This window comes from Melopsittacus undulatus, chromosome 2 (genome assembly GCF_012275295.1).
Source record: "Melopsittacus undulatus isolate bMelUnd1 chromosome 2, bMelUnd1.mat.Z, whole genome shotgun sequence".
In the NCBI taxonomy this organism is placed as follows: domain Eukaryota; kingdom Metazoa; phylum Chordata; class Aves; order Psittaciformes; family Psittaculidae; genus Melopsittacus; species Melopsittacus undulatus.
Genome location: NC_047528.1, coordinates 6,884,564 through 6,908,891, shown reverse-complemented (window position 1 = coordinate 6,908,891; position 24,328 = coordinate 6,884,564). Strand labels below are relative to the sequence as shown.

The 24,328-nt window shown below is 39.2% G+C and overlaps 1 protein-coding gene across 1 annotated transcript in view; it reads right to left on the bottom strand.

The window, feature by feature from the left end:
* The window catches only part of LOC101881240 (disks large homolog 2), a 423,431-nt gene that overhangs the window by 63,628 nt on the left and 335,475 nt on the right, over positions 1-24,328 (bottom strand). Inside the window, 1 exon segment of the mRNA XM_034072915.1 lies at positions 20,446-20,560. Within this exon segment, the coding sequence (XP_033928806.1) occupies positions 20,446-20,560 (115 nt within the window).

The window sequence follows — 24,328 nt, the reverse complement described above, 5'->3', positions numbered from 1 at the left end:
AGTAACACTAGGATTATAACCAAACTGCTGAGTACATCTAATGTCCCCATACAGCACCATGTATCTTTCTGCAGTTAATCCAAATATTCCTCATTTTTAGAGAAAATCTTCCACTACAAACCTAGATCCTTTTGTCTTTGGGTAAAGATATGAGCAGAAGGGTAATTTCTCAGAAAGTGTTTCTCAATGCTATTAGTAAAAATGCTTTAATTTCTAGGGAAAATAAAACTATTAAATTGGATGTTAAAAAGTGCTGAAGCAGCAACATCTAAAGAAATTTGTAAAGGAATATTTTATATGCTTACAGCTCATAAAAAACTAAATAAGAGAAAAAATCATCATACCATTGATGCAAAAAATGCCTTGGAGAAAAGGATGCTATGCATGCCCTAAAGATATCTTTGTTCTTGTTTCCTGCTAAATGATTGACAGGGTAAAAATGAAGTGATTAACTTCTAGCTGACAGAAAACAGTAACAGGGGTCTGTAATGATGGCACCCGCGAGTGGCAGTGTGTCCTACTTATCTGCATTTTAAAGCAACATCTGCTGGGCCATTTGCGATGTCTGCAGAATTCTGAAGAGAAGCAAGATTAGAAACAACAGTGCATCTTTGCTGCAAATGCTATGAAACTGACCCTCACAAGGCAGAGGTTGAACAGAAAGTGTTGGGCATATGTGAAATAATTAAACTGGGAGGCAGGAAGCAGCTCTTTAAACTCTTGACATCTACATAAAAATACCCTGACATTTCTAAATCAACATAACCCAGATGTATGATTTTGCTGTCTATCAAATTTCCTCCAGTCTGAGACATTTGTCTTGAAGATCTCTTTTCAATCTGGACACTTTCACTAAAAGAAGTTAATTATAAAAGGATGCAGGTGTGTTATTACATTTACACAGTTAGACCTATCTGTACCAGAAGGTGCTCAGTACTGCCAACTGGTTTGCAACCTCACTGCCCAAGGCTAATCCCCCCTAGCATATACAATCCACACTGCTTAGCACTGGGCTCAGGGCTGCTTTAAGCCAGTGCCACATCCTGTGGCCCTGAGAAATAGCTACTTGCTGAATGTGGTATTCTTACTCTTCCAAGTATCTCAAGTAGTGTGAACAGTATGTCATAGAATCATAGAATAGTTAGGGTTGGAAAGGACCTTAAGATCATCCAGTTCCAACCCCCCTGCCATGGGCAGGGACACCTCACATTAAACCATATCACCCAAGGCTTCATCCAATCTGGCATTGACCACTGCCAGGGATGGAGCATTCACAACCTCCCTGGCAGTTATAGCCTCACAGGCCATGTCTTATAGCATGGTGAGAATAGTGATGCAACAAACATAGTGTTGCATGTCCAAAAAAAAGCAGCATGAGGTTGTATGGGGATCTCTTAGAGTGAAAGCCTACAGGACTGTGACATACAAAAGCAATCAAACCTGGTGAGGTCTAATCCATACAGTGTGAGCAATCAAGGCCCTGGGTGCCAACTGGGCTACTGGTTTATCTGGATTACATAGTCATAACCAAATAATTGTGTCACAGTAGAGAAATTTTTAGAAATAACATCATTTTGTTGGTGAGATAAAGACATATCCAATATATGACATTGCAGCAGCTGGAATTCCTATTTTGGAGCAAAACGAATCCATTAATGTGAATGAGGCTCACAAATTAACTATGATATTTTCCTTGCTAATCATTGATATTGTCTTTAAAATATCCTGCTAGTTTTAGGGTTTCTTTGGGAGAAAATGGCATCTCTGAGAGCTCTACAGCAGTATGAAATCCCATGTGACTTGTTTTAGATACAGCTATGACTGTGATTGTAATTGCCTTGGACTTTCTTGATGATCACTATTCAGAAGCTTCATATGAACCCGAAAATCAGAACCATTTCTAATCTTACCTCTTTGGTAGTCACTTGAAGTAAAGTAAGGTAAAAGAGTATTGACTACAGCCTATTACAAAACTTTGTGGAGAGTGACCAGTTACTCAAAAGCTGAGAATAAGATTCAGACTGAATATTTTTAATGCCTAAAATGGACTTAGATGAATTTGAAGCACCAAGGCCTTGCTGCAAAATACTGAGTTCCTACTCCCTTCAGTAGACCAAGTATTTTAGACTACATTTGCTATCACGTATTTATGAACAGGATGTCTCACTCTCATTTAAACATTTATGGAATTCACATTTAAAGCAGAGAAATACTCTGACTGCATTAAAGCCCTATATGGGTCAACCATAATATGCTCTGAATATGCCTAACATACGTAAAAGTGAATACAGGAAAAAACACAATAGGAAAAGCTATTGTCAATCAAAATAGGAATAATATTTAGTATTTAATATAGTATTCTAGTGGTTAGAGACTTACCTGAGTATGGGAAAGTCAAGATTTTGCCAAAACATTGACTGAGGAAGTGGAAGATACAAATGCAGTTCCTTTAACAGACTGAATGGATTCAAAGCCAGAACTCTCTTGTCTTCATAAAATGTCCTAACCACTAGGCTGCCATTTGTGGAAAGCACATTTTTCACCCCTTTCCTTGAAAAGACAGTATGACCGAGGGGCCAGGAAGGTTAAAGTCTGGGAGAAAGAACGTGGTCAATTGGAGGCTTGGGAATGCAGTGGTAGATGAGTTGTCCTGGCTGTTATCAGTGATTCCAGGTTGGCTTTGACTGGAAAAGTAACAATGTGGGGAAAAGGCAGAGTGATTGACCCTAATCCACCATAAAGGTGTTGCCATGCTCTGTAATGGAGTTCCATTAAAGATGCATTTGGCCAAGCTCCCTGGTTAGCACAGCAAAACTGAATTCCCTACTCAACACTTCTATTTACTGTATGCAGATTTTATACAGCTAAGTTAGGCACCTCGGATCACCCTCGGTAGACTATGTTTTATGATATGCTGTGATGCCAGAGCTGGGCTTCCATAGCTCATAATATGCTCTGAAAGTTGTGTTCAATCAGTCTGTACAGGTAATATTTGAGTCAGCTCTGCTCACTGTCTGCGTTCTCACCCAGCTGCCTGAGGACTGCTTATTCCTACAAGACACCTTGGGAAATGGGTTTAACAATATCAGTTCCAAGTTTCTCCCCCCCATCAATCAGCAATAACTTTTTATTGAGGCTGCTAAATCCTCTACTTCGACCAAGAAGTCTGTTCTCCTTGAGTGACAGTGAAAACTATTCAGTATGGAGCGTGGTGGTTCAAGGTTTGACACATTTTGTATTGACTTGAGGGAGAACAAGATTGTGCCATGTTGCTGAATGGCAATATCAATTCCTTAAACAGTGTGCAGTGAGATCAATGAAAATAAATCAATACTTCACTTTAAAAATGGTGTCATGGAAAGAAGTCTCATAGGCTTTCAGTTAAGAGATGAAAGAGGCAAAGAACAGTATTTACTGCAAGCACAATAAACCAAATGTTGGGAAAGTCCTATTAAAAAAGCATTAACCTCCTTCACAGGCTGTCACTAAATAGGATTATTCCAAAGCTCACTCTGCTCCCTCTCATTAAGAGCAGCAACTCATCCCTGAGTTTTCCTAAACAAAACTTAGAGGTTTACCAAATAAAATGAGATTATCTTCTGCCTACATAGCATAAAGAAAAGGATGAGAATAGGATTTAGAATAAGGTAGGAGTGATAGGATAGCAATGAAATGATTTATATTACAAAGGTCTGAGAGAGCCTGAAAAAGCAGGACATTAAAACATGGGGGCTGTTATACTACCACACCTTGCTACAATTTCCAGTTAAGATGAATCTGAAAGGAATGCTGTTGAAACAGCATTACTTGTATGGTTGTATTAGGTGAAGAAATATGTTTCCTGGTAGTTTAAATTTTTCCATTTGCCTCACTCCACTTAATTCATTATGAGCAGTGATTTGTTTGAGAAGCGGAAGCATTCATGGGGGTTTAATTATGGTTTAACTGATGACTTAATGACATTTGAGAAAATGGCTGGTTTATTGAATGGGTGAGAATTTATTGTGATGTTTTTGTTATGTCCAAGTGAATTATAATTTTATTCAACAAATCAGAATTCTTAGACCACTAAAATACATGATTGACAAAGGTGTATTTTTACAATTACCATTTTATTTGCATATTAACGCAAAGACCTGCATGGAATAATCTTTTAGAGGAGCGCAATCCCATTCTTTCTGAAACACAGCAAGGACTGAATCCAAATTAACCTTGAAAAAATTCATTTGAAATACACAACTGGACTGCAAGAGTGGAAATGAGTATCAAGGGATGGACTATGATTTCAGAACACTGCCCTGGGGAACAAGAGCTGAAGAGTGGAGTCTCACTAATTTGCTTCTCACTCAACCCCCAAAATAATAGATGTCTGTAACTGTAATCACAGTGAACATCTAAGTTTGTGCATTACAGCCTGAGTCTTAGACAGCCAAAATCCCACTTCACTCTGAATTCCAGACAGACACAAAAGCATGGCTCTGAAGGTTTGAAAGACATGAAATGTAATGACTGTAGCTGTGTTATTGAAGTAATGAAGAGCTTAAAACCATGACTGATGATCTCTTAGATAAACGATTAATGAGCAAGCTGTCTGTAGTTTGTCAAAAGACTAATGGAAATCTAACACAAGGTACCTGTGGTATACTATGGAGAAGGATGTGGAGACTGGGAACCATCCAAATATGACATTAAAGAGATGGATAGAGCAAGAACAGGACAGAGTGATGTTAATGATTCCAGCTTATATGTATATTTCATGTATGTTAACCAATTAGAGCATAAAAAACACATGATGGAAAATTACATGCAGGAGACCATGATTTAATGCACAGAAAGCAGATAGAACATGAGGAAAAGAAAGATTCAACCTGAACCTGAACTACTAGGCAGATACTACTGCTTGCTGTTTGATCATTGCTCTCTGTGTTATATGCAAAACCAGTATACAAGCATGGACACAGGGACAAGCTATGAAGGAGGAATTTATGTGGAAGTTTTCCAGGTATGTTTAGCAGTCTACCATGCTTTAATATACAGGGACTAACCCCCAAGAATGTTCATTCCTCACTGTGGGAGGCCACCTTCTTGTCCAGGTCCATTTTGGGGACTTGTGCTCCAAGAGGCATCTAGCCCTTCTTTAATGGGAATAGGAGCCATTTCCACCCCAAGAGACAATCAGGGGCCCAGAAGGGAATAGAAACAGGAAATACATCCTTCTAATGTTACTTTTTCATGCTCATAGGAGAAGCAGAATGAGTGAACACACCATAGCTATTCTATTATTGCAATTTTTATGCTGCAAATGACTGGAGTCAAACTGTAAATGCTTTTCCTCCATTAAAGCATGGGGTACAATTTCATAGGCCTTCAGGAAATGTACAGGACAGCCCCCTTCTACAGTGCACGATTGCTCAGCAACCCAAACATCTAATTTGTTATTTTACCAGGCACAATTACCAATTAATCAGCCATTAGGAAACCCTATGTCAATCAAAATATTGGCAGAGGAAACTTTAGCCTGATAGACGGCTGCTTTTATCAGTAAAAATGCTAAGAAATCAAGAAAGAAATTCTAAAATTAATTAATCAGCTCAAAGTTTCAATTATTCTTGGAAGAGTGGATGATGAGAATATTCTGTACACTGGGAAAAAGCAATTCACACAAATACAGGCTCTCTAAATCCCAGACTATCATGATTATTTAAACGGTGTTTGGATTTTCATACAGCACTCCTCCCCAAATCTAATTAGACTGAATTACTTCTGTTGGTACTTCATTTTCCCAAGAATAGTCTGCAGAGCTGATTTTTTAAATTATCTTTATCCCATAAAATCCTATTTTTATGTACACAGCGTGAGCAGAGATAAAACACGTCAGGAAGAACACATCCAGTGTTTGACTTTGAGAGGACTTCAATGCTTCTGGTATAAATATCACTCAGAGATAATCTTACTGAAGTATTTGACCTAAATGTCAGCAAGTCTGCTTTCTAGCAATACTCAAAGAAGCACAAGTGTTGGTTTGTTCACATCTCAGTACTCCTGACCCTCTCTTGTGAGTACAGTGGTTTTGGTATGTCATAAAGACACAATTGCAATGAAGGTTGCCTTTTTGCTGACTGAAATGACAAAGTACTTGGCTTAGAAGGCTATACCTCTAGATTAAGGGTGAAGACAGATTGTGTTCCAATAAGCTTGTTTCCAGAACAGCTCTGCAGAGAAATAACAGCACTGAAAATTCCATAGAGTTTTACCTTTCTTCTGTCTGCCCATATCAGAAATGGAGGAAAACACAGACATGTGATGTGCTTTCAAAGGAAAGGATAGTCTGAGTTTTCAATGGAGTTTATTTGAGTCAACATGGTTTCTTTATGACTTGTGTACAGCTCCAGTACCTTAATAATATGACTGAAGTTAGGGACTGAGGAAATAGATCAGACTTTTCTTAAGCCTCTTGGGATTTTCTTGTTTATGACACAACTACAACCAGAGCCTAGGTCACCTTGACCTGAAACTTAAGCATCAGAAGTTCGCTTCTGATCCCATTAAAAAAAACTGTCTCTGATGAGTTTTCATTTCCAATTTGAATGCAGTGAAACAAAATCCAACTTCTTTTCACACATCTAATTTATAAATGCCAGAAAAAAGTTTGACCTGAGACTCTTCAGAGTTCTATGGCTTAGAGAGTCTCAAATGATTTATTCAAAATCTATTTCCAGCTGGTCTCCTACAATGAACAAACAGGTCATCATAGTGCTTCAGCATCACTCCATATCTCTCTAACAATATAACTGTGTATTTTTAGGTCCTAAATCAATACAGAATCTGAGCTTCTCAATTCCAGAATGATATCACTTATCTTCCTGGAGGAATTGCTCAGACAGGATCGAAAATGCTTTGTGTTCTTTAAACAGGCAGAGCACTTATAAACAGTAACTTGGAATAAGATTCTTGTTAGTACCAACATTTTTGCCTGAGTTATGAAGGTGTATGACTCGATTCACACCACATTAACCACTAGTTATAGTGACTGCAGACGGATTTTACTGCTGTTTGTAGAAGCTATAATTATTACTGAATGTTAAATAAACACATTAGACTATTTCCCTTATTCCATATACTTATCTGTCTGCTCTTCCCAAATATAACAAAATCCCATTCCAAATTGATATCCTCTGTAGCTGTGAAACAGATTTAGAACCCAAGGCAACTGGAAGAAAAACAAATGCAATTCTTTTGTAGCACGCTGTGGTATGTAGTGCATTTCTGTAGATAGAACATTAAAAGTGCAACTTCAGTGATGTAGTACTTTTATATAGTTTCCTAAAAAAGCATCATTGAAACATGGGTACAATTGAAGTGTCCTTTCTTTAAAATCCAAACACCAACAAACTAAGTGAGGATTTTCCTTTCACTTGGCTTAATGCAAATTAAGAGCTGCTGCATTGAATCAAGGAAATGATAGCAATTAAAAAGCTTAGGGAAAGGAAACTCTGACCCTTCTGCACACTGTCCACATTAAAAACAAAATAATCTTATGCTTGTCCAGTGCCTGATGGCAATACAGAAAAGATAAAGCTAAAATAGCTTAAGAAGAACCTACCATACAGCTCTTTCACACTCTATTAAGAGGAAAACAACCTCATCTTTCACAGGCTCTAAATTCAGCAATGGTCCTTGCATTCAGCGGGATAATTTTCCAGTCATTAATTCAGTCAAATTGCCTATTATTTCATACCTTCAGTGTATCCTGTCTGACAATTGTTATTTCTTTTACATCTTTTTCTCCATATTTCTTGCCACCAGCACAAGAAATCCGGAGGGAAAAGAATGTTAAAGAAACAACAAAAGGCAAACCTATCTGTTGGATTTTATCCAAAGTTTTAAAATTGTTTCATTATTCCTAAAGGAAATGTGTAGGTGAGTACTGCTAAATGAATGTTTATTATTTGTGCAGCAGACAAAGGCAGATAGATAAATATATTACCGAGGACATGGTCTACACTGAAGCATCCCTGTCCATGGCAGGGGGGCTGGAACTAGATGACCTCAAGGTCATTTCCAACCAAAACTGTTCTATGATTCTATGATAAGGAATTTAAAAGATATTCCTGTATTTCTGATGATCTGTTTAAGCATTTTCTGAATTTTAGCAGCAAACAACAATAAAATTAAACTAGAAAAGCCTTTAAAAATACACAACCCTTAAAGAATTAAGATTACATTAATACAGTAGCTACAATAAGCTACAATAAAATCATACTTGTTGCCCTATCTAAAAAGGCAGCATATCATTCAGATATTGAAATAAATTCTCAGGCATCTGCTGAATCAGAGCAGATTTACAGGAAAGAACAGTTATTTGCCACAAACCCAGTGGAATTCACCTGGCCTCCAGGTTTCATTTCTGTTTTGCATGGAAGCTCTATAACGTGTGCTGAATGCCTGTAGTTTTGGCACCTGTATCGGGAGGTGTGAGCTGTGGACTTTAAACTAACCCATCACCTTCTACCAGTAATCACTAGATCTAGCTGGACAATAAGCCCAACACAGAAATTGATATGATGTGTAAGGGTCCACTCCTTGTCCACTGGACAAGCATACTGTTTTTCTTACTGATACTCTAATTTACTATTAAGGTATAAGATTAAGTTTTCAAAGACTCAAGAAGAAAATTCAGGTCCCATTCAGTTTGGCTGAAAGATCTGTTGAAGTTCACAAGACTTTGAGATGAATCCATAAGCAAATATCAGTGATGAAGGAAGGATTCTGATCATTACTCCTAGAATATCTCATGATTATGATTTGCAACCAGGGTAAAGACTGATGACTTTGTCTGAGGAAGTTGTAAAAGCTCCATCCCTGGAACTATTTAAGGCCAGATTGGATGGGGTTTTGAGCAATCTGGTCTAGTGGGAGGCATCCCTGCCCATGGCAGGAAGGTTGGAAATACACAATCTTAAGGTCCTTTCCAATCCAAACCATTCACTGATTCTATGATTGTATGATTCTTATTGCATTTTAATTGGGGCTAACTTTAGCCACAATGAAACCAATGTGAGTCAGATCTGACAAAGTGCCATGCACTGAAATCATGCCGTTCCTCATAACTCTAATAGAAACTTTAGGAACCTAGTTCTGACCATGCTAATGGTAGTGTAGCTCACCCTTTTTTCTGTAAAGAAGGACAGGTGTGAAATCAGGACCAGACACTAACATGCTAAACAACAACAATATATACTACTGAAATCATGGTTTAGTGTGAGGTGTCCCTGCCCATGGCAAGGGGGTTGGAACTGGATGATTTTAAGGTCCTTTCCAACCCTAACTATTCTATAATTAAAATCTAAGTTAATATCGTAATAAATTTGCTATTAAAATAATAACAAGTGGATGCCATAAAAATCTGCCTGTAATTTAATGCCTGGATGAGACACTGGGGCAAAATAAGAGAGTGAATGTACTTTCCAGGGCACCTCACAGGACATTACATTCACAGCTTTTCTCTGCAGCAGAGCCTTCTTGTCACAACAGCTCTGTGGCAATACTCTGATTACCAGTATAGAAAGGGCAAAATGACTTCCAATGTCTGGACTCAAAAGGTGATTGCATTTTCAACCTGCAAACCATGTTAGAAACATTTCTTGCACCATGTTTCTTGCAGTGCTACTGAAAATGGTTTTGATTCTGTCTAGATTCAGTTCGTTTTCAAGATGAATTCATACAGAGACCTGTTTCCTACACAGAAATACTTGAAGAAACTATAGACATTTTTCAAATATAAAATTACTTCTTTAGGAAGAATAATTTCTGAAGCATTCTAATGGATCTTGACAGACAAAATTTGGTTAGCTGAGCACAGAGGGGAACAGCCAAAAGGACTCAACAATGGCTTTGTGTCTTGAACCATCTGCAAGAACATGGCAAAATACCACTTGATGGCCATTAGGCTGTGCATTCATGCTGTGATTGATAACCTGTGATCCTTATCTGTAGAAAGGCTTAATTACAAGTCAACCACTGCAACCTTTACCTGGTCCTCTACCTGGATTCTAAATTGTCTCAAGGTCATCAAGAAGAGAAAGTGTCTGCAGAGATAATGCTTTTCAAAAGGGAAATTTACAATCCATTTTGGTTCCCAGAAAGAAAGGAGTATTGATACTTCTTGGAAAGGGAGAGGACATAGCATTAGAAACACACTAAGGTGAAAACTATTCCAACCTGGCGTAATTAAAATCTAAGTGGCTAGAAATACAAGATTACACAGAAAGAACCTTTGTAGGCTGTCAAGCAACTGCTTCTGTCCTCATTTTTCACAAAGCTTTCAGTTGCTGCCCACTATGCCAGGACCCTTTTGAACAACTAGGAGGAAACTGTGGGAGCAAAAATAGCATCACGCCTTCTCTGTAAGCAGTGGTTTGTATAGCAGTAGGTATTATGTGGTGCTAGCAGGTGTATTGATAATTATAGCAGCACAGTGTAGTGGGTGAATGAATGGGGTTGCCTGCAATGTCAACTGAAAAGCATAAGAAAAAGGAATAGAATTTATGGGAAGTGGGTGAATGTTTGTTACTATAGTTCCTGTTTAGTGAGGAACATCTGGCAAACTCTTCACCTGACAGATCTGTTTCTTCTTTTATTTGCCACATTTGTAGAGAAAGCAATTAGAATAAGTATTTGTAAGAGAAGCGTGACCCCAAGTCAGAGTCTTCACAAGAGATGAAGTCGGAGACATGGCAGAATGAAGATGTACAAACACAGAGATATGATATATGAGGAAGAAATTCTTTACTGTGAGAGGGGTGAGGCATTGGAACAGGCTGCTCATGGAAGCTGCCCCATCCCTGGCAGCGTTCAAGGCCAGGCTGGATGGGGCTTTGAGCAACCTGCTCTAGTGGAAGGTGTCCCTGCTTGTGGCGGGGGGTTGGAACTGGATGATCTTAAGGTCCCTTCCAACCCAACCGATCCCATGATTCTGTTTCTGTGATAATCCCTGAAATCCTTTTTTCTCCATTTACTTTGAACATGAGGTGTATTTAGAGAGGATCAAAAGCCACCTACTGAATCTGGTGTGTGAGAGGGACAGATATGGAGCAAGCAGTGCAAGCCCTGCACTTGCACAGCAGCCTGCTGGGGCTGGTGCCCCCACTCTGAGCTGGACTCCCTAGAACACCAGCTTCCTGTACTGACCAGCACCACACAACCACTACTCACTGGAAACTTAGTGAGTGCAAACTGGGTGCGGCTGAACCAGGATCTATTCCACATGATGCCAGTGATGCCTGGGATCACCTGGTCTTTCTGTTTCAGGACTTTGCTCCCTGTTAGAAGTGTGGAGTGTGAGGGAACAGCCAAATGGAGCTGCTTAGGAGCTCCTTGTGCTCCACAACTCTGGAAGACAATTCCCCACATCCTTCCTAGGCTCACTGTAGGGTTAGTATAGTCATTTCTATGTCTAATGAGAAATAAAAGGGTCAGCAAAGCCTCATCACTTAACTCAGTCAGACTTCCTTCTCATAGATGGACTTCCTTGCGGTGATCCTTCTCATTTATCTTTACTGGAGGGCACTTCAAATGGGAATTGCCACTGCCCTTTTCAGCAGGGTTATGTCCTGTTTCCATGCTTTTCTCGGCTTTGTTCCAATGCAGCTAATTTGGAGGCCCTGTTCTACAGTGCATTTATTAACTTTTCTGTATAAGATTTCAAGTAGAAAACTGTAATAGGTGCCAAGCAGTCTTCTCTCTTTCTCTTATACTGGTCACTGTGCTAAGAGTCTCTGCTAGCTTGCTCAGTGCCAATGCACATATTTAGATTTCCAACTTTTGACTGATACCCACAAGCTTTTATTTCAATGGGTTTTATTGCTATGTTCATAGTCTTAACTTTCTGCCTTGTACTTTTCCAGCTGAAAACTGCATAAACTGATGGTGTCCTATTATAGTTGTTGACAGGGAAACATTGTAAGAAACTGTTTGTTGGGTAAGACTGCTTTCCACATAGAACAGACACAGTTAGATGCATGTTTTGCTGACTCACTTTCAGCCATTTTAAGCCATACATAGTTTATCTTCTTTGCCATTATCTTGCCCTGCACCAAAGGATCCTGTTCTGAGTCTCTGCTTAGAAATAAGGCTGAAATGGACTATTTTCATCACAGAAGCTTCAAACAAACCCTATCTGCACACGTGGCCAAGTTCATCATCATCTTCTCCTAGCTTGGAAACTATCCTAGCTGACACTTTCCTGCTGGATAAGTCTCCAAAGCAGAACACAGGCAGTCCCACTAGGGAACTGGAAAGCCGAATGTATGTGCAATGGAAAGTTATTAAAGTGTTTCTTAAGAAAAAGGTGTGCTGCTTCTTTAGAGCTGGCATCACGTCAAGCACATTAGCTGTTCTGGGACATTATTTCAATAACTTATGAAACAGAGCAATAAGGAAAATGGCCAGAACTATGTACTACTTACTCCTACTGATGCTGTTAATAGAAAAGCTGTCTCAGCAGGCATTAATAATTCAGCACTGAGGACATGATTTCAGGTCTCAGCTAGTTATTTCATATCTAACAAGCTTTACTGATAATGTAAAGATAAGATGAATTAGGCAAGAATGGCTTTGATAAGGAGTTGCTTTATATTCTGTTTTACATTTGGAACTTCAGGCAGAGCTTGTTATCTGCGATTACTGTAGGCTGTGGTATATTCACGCAGGGCTCAGTCCTTGGAGCTGCTCAGTACTGCATGCATTAGCTCTTAATCTTGAGCACAAAGTATTCAATGATTTGCAAAGCTAGAGCCAGATAGAAATGAAACTGCATTTTACCCCTTTTCAGTACAACTGGAGATTCATCTTTGAATAAAAGGCTTTCTGAGCTGTTGGTCCATGCTAGAGCAGCTAATGGCGCATCACGCTGCACCTCAGGAAGGAATCAGATTTGTTTCATACTGGGTACCTAAGAGTAGCAGATATGATAAACATGAAGATGTGAAGGGGAGAGCTGGTGTCAGATGCAGAGATGAGACTGCTTTGACTGATGTGTTTACATGTTCAGTTTTCACTCTCCATTAACCACTTCTTCTTTGTCTCTTATTAAAAAATAGCAAACAACCTCATATTTCCATAACTGTTCATTAGCATCAGCACTGCAAGAAAATATCAGATGAATAAGAAATATAGCAACTGTTATGAAGAATTGTAGTAGCTTCTGAGGTGGCTAATATTTTCAGCTAACTATATAGCAAAAACATTGATTTTCACAGTCCTAGGGTATAGGTGAGACATATGTTATACTTACAGTGGGGTGTTTCTTTTAGCACCAAAATTCCATCAAACAATAAGCCTGAAGGCCTTTGAATTGTGAATATTCCAAGTTTAATAATTCTCGCATCGATCTTTCAGCTGCCAGTGGTGACACTGTTGTGTGTCTTAGTTAACACACTTCAGTTAAGGATCTATAAAATGTTCACTGGCTTAATACAAAGAAGTGTGAAAAGCTCCTACTGACATCAATGAAAGACCACCTCAACCCTCTCCTTCCCTCACAAAAAAACAACCTCTCTCCAGATATTCTTCAACTGTAAGTTGAATTTTTTACTACCTACTTTAGTCTGTACTCAGCAGCATGGTACTTCTTGTAAATGCCAAAATAAAGATCCTCTAAGCACATAAACAGCCTGAGTTTCATAAGAAAACATTGTGTTTGTATACCCAAGGAGCTGTCATCCGCCTTCTTCATTTTACAGATAATCACAGGTTCTGCGAGCCAGATACTTTTGCTCCAAACCTGAATTTCAAAGTAATAAATAATGACTACTGATTGGATTTATTGACCATTGTATCAGGTGATTCTTGTATGTCAGAATATTCCGTATCCTTCTCTCTTCCTTGATGTCTCTGATAATTAATAAAGGCCTGAATGAAAAGTTAATCAATTATACTGTTCAGCTCCTGAATGTCCACCTGGGAAAAATGTCTCTCAAGGACAGAGAGTGACCCTCCTTGCTCTGAAAAATAAAGATAGAGAATACTGGTGCCAGCAGGATCTGGAGAAGACTCTGTATTCAGAGAAGGAATGGCTAAAAAGTAGCAATGGAATATTCAGAGACTCATAATTAAGCAGGACACGTGTCCCAACCAGGTTTCAATTTCCAGTCTGAAATGGCATTTCAAGTGCAACAATCCATTTCATGAGTGTAGGTTATGGCATACTGATCTGACCATTTCCAAACATGTTTGTTAAACACTACTATAAACCTCAGCTCTCTGTATTATGCCATTTATCACAGATTTCCTGAATACATGTTTCCATTCTCTACTGTAATTTGGACTGTTCAATTGCCTAGGAATAATCCAAGGTAAGTAAGCAAACTGTACTAAAATTCCACCTTCCTCCACTTACTGTTCAGAAAAGAGGATTCTAGTAGTGTCTATCATGCCATCAAAGTACAGGAGCGGCTGTGTGAGCTCCAGTTATTTCCCTGTCAAAACCAAACAATAACACCTAGATGCAGGCTCTGAAGCCTGAAAGAAATGTACAACAGGACGCTGGAACGTGATCTTCAGGTCCTTTCCAACCCTAACTGTTCTATTCTTCTATGAATCATAAACTCATCCAGCTTGATGACCATGCACTGAGCATGTTGATCCTCAAGAGTGCGAACAGCTGAAAGTGAATTTAGAAGGAATTGTAGGGAATAAGAGCACAAGGAATAAAACCAGACTATTTAAACAGGACTGGCCATGGTTTGAAGCTACTTTGCAGAGTCTTACTGAAGCACAGAGCCGATGCATTCACAGACAACAAGCAGAAAGCCTGATGCTACAGCTTTTTCAACATATGTATATGCATACTCTTGTCAAAGAGTGAGAGATACTCAGTGTTGGTAGGATTCAGGTCAGAGAATATGAAGTGCCTCTGATACAGGTGTTTACATCTCAGCTAATCCCCTGAGGGTCCTTCCACTCAGCTGCGAGAAACAGACATTTTTAGGGCATGATTCGCCTGAGCAATTTTGGATGTCTGCTTCTGGATGAGATGAATTGTGCTCTGAAAGTGCCAAGTGCACTTCTCTGACTCATGAGAGGTACTAGGCAACTAGCTTAAGTGAAGATGCTTTGCCATGTTTGTGTGGATATAGCATATATTTAAACATGTTATATACAAATACACGTATTTGAATTTCTTTTTTTTACATTTTTATATATATACATTTATATAGATATAAATATATATATTCTCTTCCCTTGCAATGAGTGTTTAGGTATGACCATTCTATACCTCTCTCTGCTTCCCCCAGTACCTCCTGTTTGAAAGGCCCTGATGAAATTATATCTCCATCACATTTTTCCTTCCAGATCTAAACAGCAGAGCTTTCCATCACCCAGCCTGATGTTATCATGTGTTCAGATTTCACTGCCATGATGTCTCCAATAACTGCATTTTTCATGTGGATTCAGTCTCCACAACTGCCTCAGCCAGACTTCAGCTGTACTCAGAAAAGTTCCCAAGTGGGAATATCTGTGATTTGTTGAAAACCAAAGTCTCTCTAAGCAATATAGCATCATTCTGATTTCTGAGAAGTATGATTCTAAGGAATTGTGTATAAAGGTATCTAATGCCTAATGGAGAATTCATTTGATGGAAACCAGAGTAAACAACCCAAAGTACCTTAACCTTGACTTTCTTTCACCTGCTGCTAAGTTGCTATGGCAAATTTCAGCTTCTGTTCCTTGCTGCTCAATAAAAAGTGAACCAGAACACACTCATTTTTAACACATAATGGTTTTTGTTTGTACAGCATACATCTATCATAGCTATGAAATGCTTAGCAGTAATTCCAGCTAGAAGAAGACAAACTGTAGTGGCCTAGGAAGCAGCTGTTTTCACTGTGCAGTGTTTATAATTAGCACAGCATGGGCTGGAACAAAGAGATTGATCTTAAACTTCCTCATCTTATTGGGAAGAGGCTTTGCCCTTGGTTACACTTCCCACTGTAATGTTCTCCCCTGGACAATTAGTGGTGGGGCAGCTGCCAACCCTCTGTTTCTGAATTTACAACTGGATCCAGTCCTGTCCCAGCTCTGACTTTGAAAACCCACCTCTATGGCCAACTGTACAATTGGCACTGAGCTGACACACTTGAAAGTAGAGCTGAAGCTGAAATATCTGCATTTCAGTAAGCTCAACCAGTCCCATTATACAGGGCAACAAGTAGCCATCCCTGGCAGTGTTCAAGGCCAGGCTGGACAGAGTCTTGGGTGACATAGTCTAGTGTAAGGTCTCTCTGCCCATTGTTGGAGTTAGATGATGTTAAGGTCCTTTCCAACCCAAACTACTCCATGATTCTATGATTAGGTGGTATAATGTTTGGCCACTGATGGTACTGAACACTGACAATGAAAGGGCTGGTTGTGTGTGTGAAGCTTTTGAGTTGTTTCTGCAGAGTGATACACCTCTCCATTGCCTGTCTGTGGATTTGGATAGCTGGAATTTTAATTATAGATGTTATTTCAGAAACTGTCTTGTTTGAATAAAGATTAAAAGGTTCTGTGGCTGTTTATACAAAGCTTATCCAGTTGGTTTTTGTCTGTGAATCAAGAACAGACTAAAAGAAGGTAGTTCTTAGATGCCAGATGACTCCTGAAACCCTTTTATTTGTACATCTAGTAGCAATTACTGAAGTGCCTACTTATACCCTCAGAAATCTTGCACCAGTACTTTCAGCTCAGGAGGAATGTTGTAAATCAATAGGAAAAGCCCTTCACCATGCTTAAGCTCTCTGTCTCCTCTGAAGCTTGGCAATTTTATCCTAAAGTTTCAATGGCTGCTCACTTCACCAAACTTTTTAAAGGACTGTATTTCTCTGATGTACTTCTCTGTACTACTCTTCAAAAGACTCTCATGTCCCACAGCCTGTGGTTAAAGAACATGATATGACACTTCTTAAGGGTACCAACATAACCACACATAGCCTGAAAAATTGGACTATGGACCTGGACCTAGAAGAACAAAGCAAAGCATGCAGCTACTTCAAGACAAACAAATACATAACATTACAAAAGCAGATTTTAAAACCTCGAGCCAAGAAAATTAAAGGGAAGATATGACTTTGTATACGAAACACTAAAGTACCCCATATGTATATATATAGTATAGTGATGGGTTTGTTTACTTTCCTCATTAATCATCAGCTGATGGCTGGATTCCAATGAATTAAAAAGAATAATAGCAAAACTTTTAGCCTTTCATTTCAGTTACTGAATTCAAATTAAGTTCATTCATCTTCAACAGCAAGTAAATAATAAATTTTTCATATGTATTCTCTCACTTTCTGCTTTTCTTTCTGTATTCCTTTTCCTCAACAAAGACTTAGTGACAAAGAGGATATGGACTGCCAATAGAGCTAATAGCATTTCCTACTGCTCCATCCTCCCCTGAAGTCTCATACTTTGCCTTTAGTGTTATGGGCTTTCTGATAACATCTGAAATAGAGGTATAGGATTGGTGTTACATAAGGAACAGGTAGTACTGAAAAACCATATTCAGGGAATTCCTGGTAAACATTCCAGGAAGCATCAGAAAAACAGACTGGCATAAAGAAAGAAAAAGATGATAGAAGTTAGAAACACCAGAGTATGCACAGATAGAAGATCATATCAAAGAGCCACACAATTTATTCTGAACAAATAATTCTTGATCATTTTCTTGTGCTTGTATACACTGCTTAAGTGTGACTGCTAATTGCTTTCAGCCAACAACTTCTAGTCCTACATTCAACCATTATTCCCCTATTAGATTTTATCTCACTTCATTTGATATAACTTCTTTTATATATCTCAACTGAAAATGTTATGCTATTTAAGTAGAGGCTGGATGAGGAAGTCACAGACTGCAAGAACACCCTGTGCCCAATGAACCCCACATCCCCTGGCAAATCTATTTACAGAGCTTTGCTTTTCCTCATCTTCTTTTCCGTTGGCTTTTCTATGAGCAGATAATGACAGTTTCAATTACTGCAACCTACATGGACCTTGTTTTATTTCCTTGTGCTGCCTATAACATACTTATTTACTTTAAGATCACTGGCTAAGCAAACACTATGCTTGCACTCAGTGAAGCGAAATCACTATATCCCCAAGAAAGCAAAACAGCAAACTTGAATCATAAACTTGGCATTAAAGCTACAGATTTGCAACATATGGTAATATGCCTCTAGTTTTCTTGCACATGCTGACCAAAATAAACCATTGAAACAGAAACGTCCTGAGTTGTAAGAATACAACAACAAAACAAACCCTAAATGCCAGACTTTTTACACGGGTCCCTGCTGTAAAGAGTTTATTCATAAAGTGAAAGCTTCAGTTTCTGAATCCACATTTTTTTCCCTTAATACCTAGTGCAGACATAAGTTACCTTTGTAATTAGTGTATTATGGTTTGAACTACCAGTGCCTAGTACAATGCTGCAGGTGCTGCTGCACTACAAACACATTGTAATAGTATGTAAAATACAGAGCTGCTCAAACAGACTTCTCAGAGTTGGAAACAGCCAATTGTGTGGGTTTGACTGCAAAAAATTATGCTAACAAAAGTGACTGAGGCTTTTGAGGTTTCTGCTTGAGAGATTTGGGGCATTTTTTGGTACAACTTTGGAATAAAAGAACAGGTTTCGCATTTATGGTTTGGGAAGTGATATTTAGATATGCAGCTAAGACATCAAAGATTCCTGCAGTGAAGCATGAGGGTGTATCAGCCTAGCGAGACAGACCACATCCAGAATTCATGAACTAGTGGGAAACTAGGCTCATAAGTGCACACAGAGCAATACCGTATTCAAGAACTAGGCTAGTCTAGAGGCAGCATCGATTTATTAGCATGGCTCAGTATGCAAGCTAATAAGCTTCAGATCTCAGCAGGGCTTACCAGGTCGATGCTGTTACAGGGGTAATTGAGCAGCTCAAACCAGTGAGTCGTTCAGGACCCTGTGTTAGCCCTTTATATGCACACCTCAATTGACTTGTGGTTGCTGGCTTGGATTTCTTGCACCATTGCTCCCCACATATTGGGTTCCTGGATTAACTCAAGCAAAGTAGGCTTGGACGTACCCCTGCATGTCCAATGACTATAGCTTTTCATAAAATGCAAATCCAAGCTAAAGCTTGTTGACAACATCGCTCTGTGTTACATCTGCAAGAAACCTCCCACAGGTGAAATAGTGGGAATAACTTACTCCAGAAGTAAACACAAAGCCAGAGAGGTCAGAGAAGGTTGGAGATGCATCAAAATCCATAAGATATACAACCTAACCCTGCCCAACAACAAATTCACTGGTAACATCGATCCATATCCTTTCAAGCCCTTGCTCTTTCTGGCAGCAGTACCAATTAGTGCTTTATCTGGTTGTTGCCCACTAGAATAAGACCATCTGTGCTAACATTTAAGTTTTCCTTTCCGTCTCTGCTACCTTACCCCTTCATGCTGAGGGCATAATGACAAAGTGTAGAATTTAGCCTTAATTGGATCTCTGCAATGTTATCACCTGAATTAGCTCCCCATGAATAATTATCACTGCCTGGAGGCTGACAAATTGCTTCCCTCTACTTCATGATTGTCAGGAATTTCAAATGAAATGCTGAGCATGGGGGAAAAACAAAAATGAAAAGCTGAGAGAAGCATAATTGTTAATATTATTAGAGTATTTGGCACAGAGGCCCATAGATCTCCCTGAGTTCCAAAAGGCAAGAACTTTCTTAGCAACAATTTGGGCAACAACCAGTCTTTTACCCAGCAATGACTATGGCAAGGGACTTGCACAGTCAAAGGAAAACTATAACCACTGCTACTGTCTGGCTCACAGTTATGCAATTCCTATGTTATTTACTACTCCATTTAGCTATGCAGATCAGCTTGTTTAGAATCTCATCTGCATATTTGATCTTGCTAGGTAGATGGTAAATTCTTTGTAGCACAGACTGATAGAAATATAAATAAATGCAACTGGGGAGGCAGTAGATTGCCATGCACTTAGAATAGCATGTAATAGTCCTTGCTTTGTTAGAACAAGGTCTTGGGAAATAAGTCCTCTTTATGAGAAAAATCAGTCCCTGCCTGGGCAAGACCTCACACAGAAATACAATGCGTCACTACACTGCAATATCCATCACAGATATCAAAAGAGCTGACAACTGGTAAGAAATCTTCATCTCATAAAACCAAATCACTATAAAAGTATAATGCTCTTTGAAAATGGCCTGAAACAATCAGATTAAGCAATAGGGCTTTATCCAATTTTCACATTAATGACATTGTAAGACTGATGCATTTCTCAGTTCAATTCAATGCAGTTCCTCAAACTTCTTCCCCACCTTGCCAAACCCACAACACATAAATCAGGCATAGACAAGGTAGCTGCCAGCATATTCCCAGGAGAAATCTCTCACTGCTTACCTGACATACAGTGACCTCTTCTGATTAGTCCTCAGGGAGCCGGACCCAGAACTCATGCTGTGATTCATCATCTGCTCACGCAGGTCATGGATTTTTGCCTCAAACCGAGCGTACTCTAAGGAGATAAAAAAGACAATAAAGATATTTTAGTTTTCTTGACCTATATAATCATTAGGGCTGCTAAAGGCAAATTAGTATTAAATTAATGAGTTTAAGGCATGTCCTGAAAATTGAGGTCTAACAGAACCTTGCATTAATATATTATTTTAGGTAAATATGTGCCCTCTTTATTGTGGTACCTGAACATTTCTGCGCTATGTGACAAGTCAAGTAGTTAGACACTCCCTCCTGCAGTTTCAGGAGGTTTAAAGTCTGTTACCAGGTATCTTTCAGCCTGCAAAAAGCATGTTGAAAGCTGTTTTGCACTATGTAATTCCTTCTTCCAAGCACCGAGATACCTTGTTGGGGGCAGTGGGGATGATGCACTGAAGTTACTAATGACTCAAGCATGTACTGCAAAATCCCACTGAACTAAAGGAGATATATCAAAGTCTAATTATCCTCAAAGCAGCTGTGAAATTGTTGTATGAGCAATAAGCTACTTATTTACCCAGCCCACTGAGGACTGGGCTCTGTTCCCAGAACATCTAGGTGCTTTGCAACAACAACTAATTCATTTTATTCAGTGACCTTTAACTTTTCATTGGATAATAACATCTGACCTTTCAAAAGGTCCCACATTTTGCATGGACACTAGCTACCTTCAGTTTGCCTTAGCAGAGTGATTTGATTTGGGGTTGTTTGGTTCTTTTTACTTCTTACTGGGTTCATTTTAACTCCTTCCATTGATCTGCTTTGGCATTACCTACTGAGTTTGTTAAGTAGCTACTTTGCCAATCAGCTGGGAACCACTGCTGTGGTATAAGACTTTTCAGTCTTCCACATACCTATGACTTCACCAACTGCAGCTGAAATTCTGTATGTCAGGAGAAGAGACACCTACATGCAGACTGTATTTCACATTTATTCTGTAGCTTGTTTCTTGCTAATTTCTTTCACCTAGAGAATAGCTTTAAACTTCTCAGTGATTTAAAAGCCAAAACCCTCAGTGGAGCTGAGGCTCATACAAACCTATGTTTTTTAAAGTGGAGTTTAGTTTTGAAGTGTTTATATCCCAGTGTAGGATTTAAGTTTGCTGTATGTGAGTCATATTTATGCTATTCTCCCACTCCAGAATTTATTTAGTAAGTGCTCATCTTCTGAGCAAGTCTTTGTTTAATTTGTATTTCATTAAAACAAATCTAATATTTCTTCTCCTTGGCAAATAGGGAAGGTGATCTTAAAACCAAAAAGCTTGCATTTCTCTTCCTCATATGGTGCCATCCATCTACATACAGACAGAATACTACAATTTTAAGGGTTGTCACTAGGTTTCTTCCATGTGTGGTAGATACACTGAAGAAGACAGAAAACATACAGCGTAATTCAGCTTCTTTGACGTCTTACATCTGGGCAAGGCCAAGGATAGGAATGATTTACATCACAGCAGCTGTATGGCAGCTTTCCCTTTAAAATGCAACCATATCCCAGGCTGGCTCTGTATCTGAGGTGTGGGAGTAACTCCCAGATTTAGACATCAATCTGGAGAGCAAGAAGAGAGGACTGAAAATCTGACTCTCTCTAGCACAGCAGTCAGCTATTTGCAACCCGAACACCAGCTCTTGAGGTACTCCAATGACTACAGCTCTGTCAGAAGATAGCATTATAACTTGTGTTCTGATCTCGGAGCACGCTTGTGATTGAACTGATATTAACTGACTGTAGATTTATTCTGGATTTAATAGTCTCTCTCTTCCTGGAAGACATTTTGAAACCACAACATGTCTTTAAAATTGTCTAATAAGTGTGTGATGGAAGTTCAAGGTTCAAGCTCATACTCCCTGCTTGCTATTAAAAAACACTGAATGATAGCTCCGTTAATTCATGTTCTTGAGATGCTGTTTCCTTTGGATTGAAATACACAGATCATTTGAAGATAACAGAATGTATGGGTCTATATTTTCTCACAGTATCTTCTTCATATTTATGTACCAGAAAATACTGAAGTGTATGTCTGTCCCTTCCTCCTGCCAAATGCCTGGACCAAAAATTAGAAGGCCAGCCATGCAGGTAGCATTTAACCCAGCTCAGATCAGCTTCTTTAATCTCAGTTGTCCTAGTTCTTCTGCTGATGCCTGGGTACTACAGTGATGACTGTATCTGACTATGAACTGTAAAAGAAAGAGTGATGCTTGATTTCTGCCATCACAACTGCTATGGTAGTGCTGCCCTCTGGGAAAAAGTCCTTTTTCTTAACACTTCTTTATATATGGGGTCATTCCAGAGGACCTGTTAGCTAATAGCTTTGCATTTGCTAGGTGAGTGGCAGTGTTAAAGTCCAGAAAAAACACTTCCAGCGTCCTTCAAAGTCAGCACTGAATCTAAGTTACACACTTTCGAGGCTTCTACACAATTAAAAGGACACCGAGGTTGTGACACGCTGACAAGAAATACAGTTAAAGCTGATTCACTAATTTCCTGCCCTTTAAAGAAAGGCAGAACAAAGAACCTGTTGCTGCTGGAGCGCATCATTAGCAAAATTTACTACATTTTACTTATTAAAATCCATCTGCAAAGGTCCTACCTGCTGCCTGATTCATTAATGATGTAACAAACTTAAGGAACTGATAAAGCTGTGCATTAAACCAAAAGGGCAAATGCATGAGCAAACTGTAACCTATATTATTGCTGAGGTCAGACAGGATGACACAATGGTTTGCCCTGGCCTGTGGCTCTGGAAAAGTTGCTGTAAGAAAGAGGGCAGATGAGATGGAGGGAAATGACTGTTCATGTTCTTTAGAGCTGGCTCAGTTCTCATGGCAGTGTAGGTAGACCTGAATTTAACTGTCCCAAAGACGAGATACAACCTACTAACCCTGGAGAAGTTGAGCTAGTGCTACTGGATGTGGAAAGGAGACTGCTGCTGTGAGGAATGGCCAAGCTGAAGGGAGAGTAAGATCATTTTCCAGGGTTCTGGCACTGGTGTGAAGGGCTTTACATGCTGTCCCAAGCAAATACCCATGTTCCTAAGGGTTTGTTTTCCAAAGTTGGCCCTGCTCAACTCTCTGGGCAGTCAGGAGAGAAGAGTCAGCTTGAATTACTACAGTGTGAATTGTTCCCAAGCCCAGACAAGGCCCAAGCTGAGTGTATTTATCAAATACAGACACCAGTAAAAAAACAGAAGGGAAAACACCAACTCCCTGTCCACCTATGCAGGATAATGAGTCCAGTGAAAAGCATTTTTACTGCTGAAGTGATTTAGATACCTAAAATAATACAACACCTTTTACAATAGTGAAAGTGGGTACCTACATAGTGGGGAGGGGTTGTTTTAACACACATATCCTGCCTTTTCAGTTTCCTACTGACTCATTTTGATGGCCTATGACCTGGAGCTGTTAGTCTGGTCACTCAACACTTAAGTCCCTCCAAGTGTTGTGAAGAAAAACAGTGTGAGTGTGTGAGATCCATGGTGGATGCATAAACATTAAGGATAGTTGGGATGGGTGCTGCTGTGACTTAAGTCCTTGCATATACATGGATCAAAGAGTTTTTCCACTTAAAGTAAGCAGCACATTGAACTTTTAGGTTCAAATTCTCCAAGTCACTTTAGAAATGGCCTAAAAGACTATGACACTTGAACATACAAGAAGGCTTTTGGAAGTTAGACACATTTGAGAGACTAAAAATGAATGCAAGAAAATCAACCTCAAGAAACTTTTAGAAAATCACATTAAAAATCAAGTAATTGTAAATCTAAAAATAAAAAGACTGAGATTTTGTA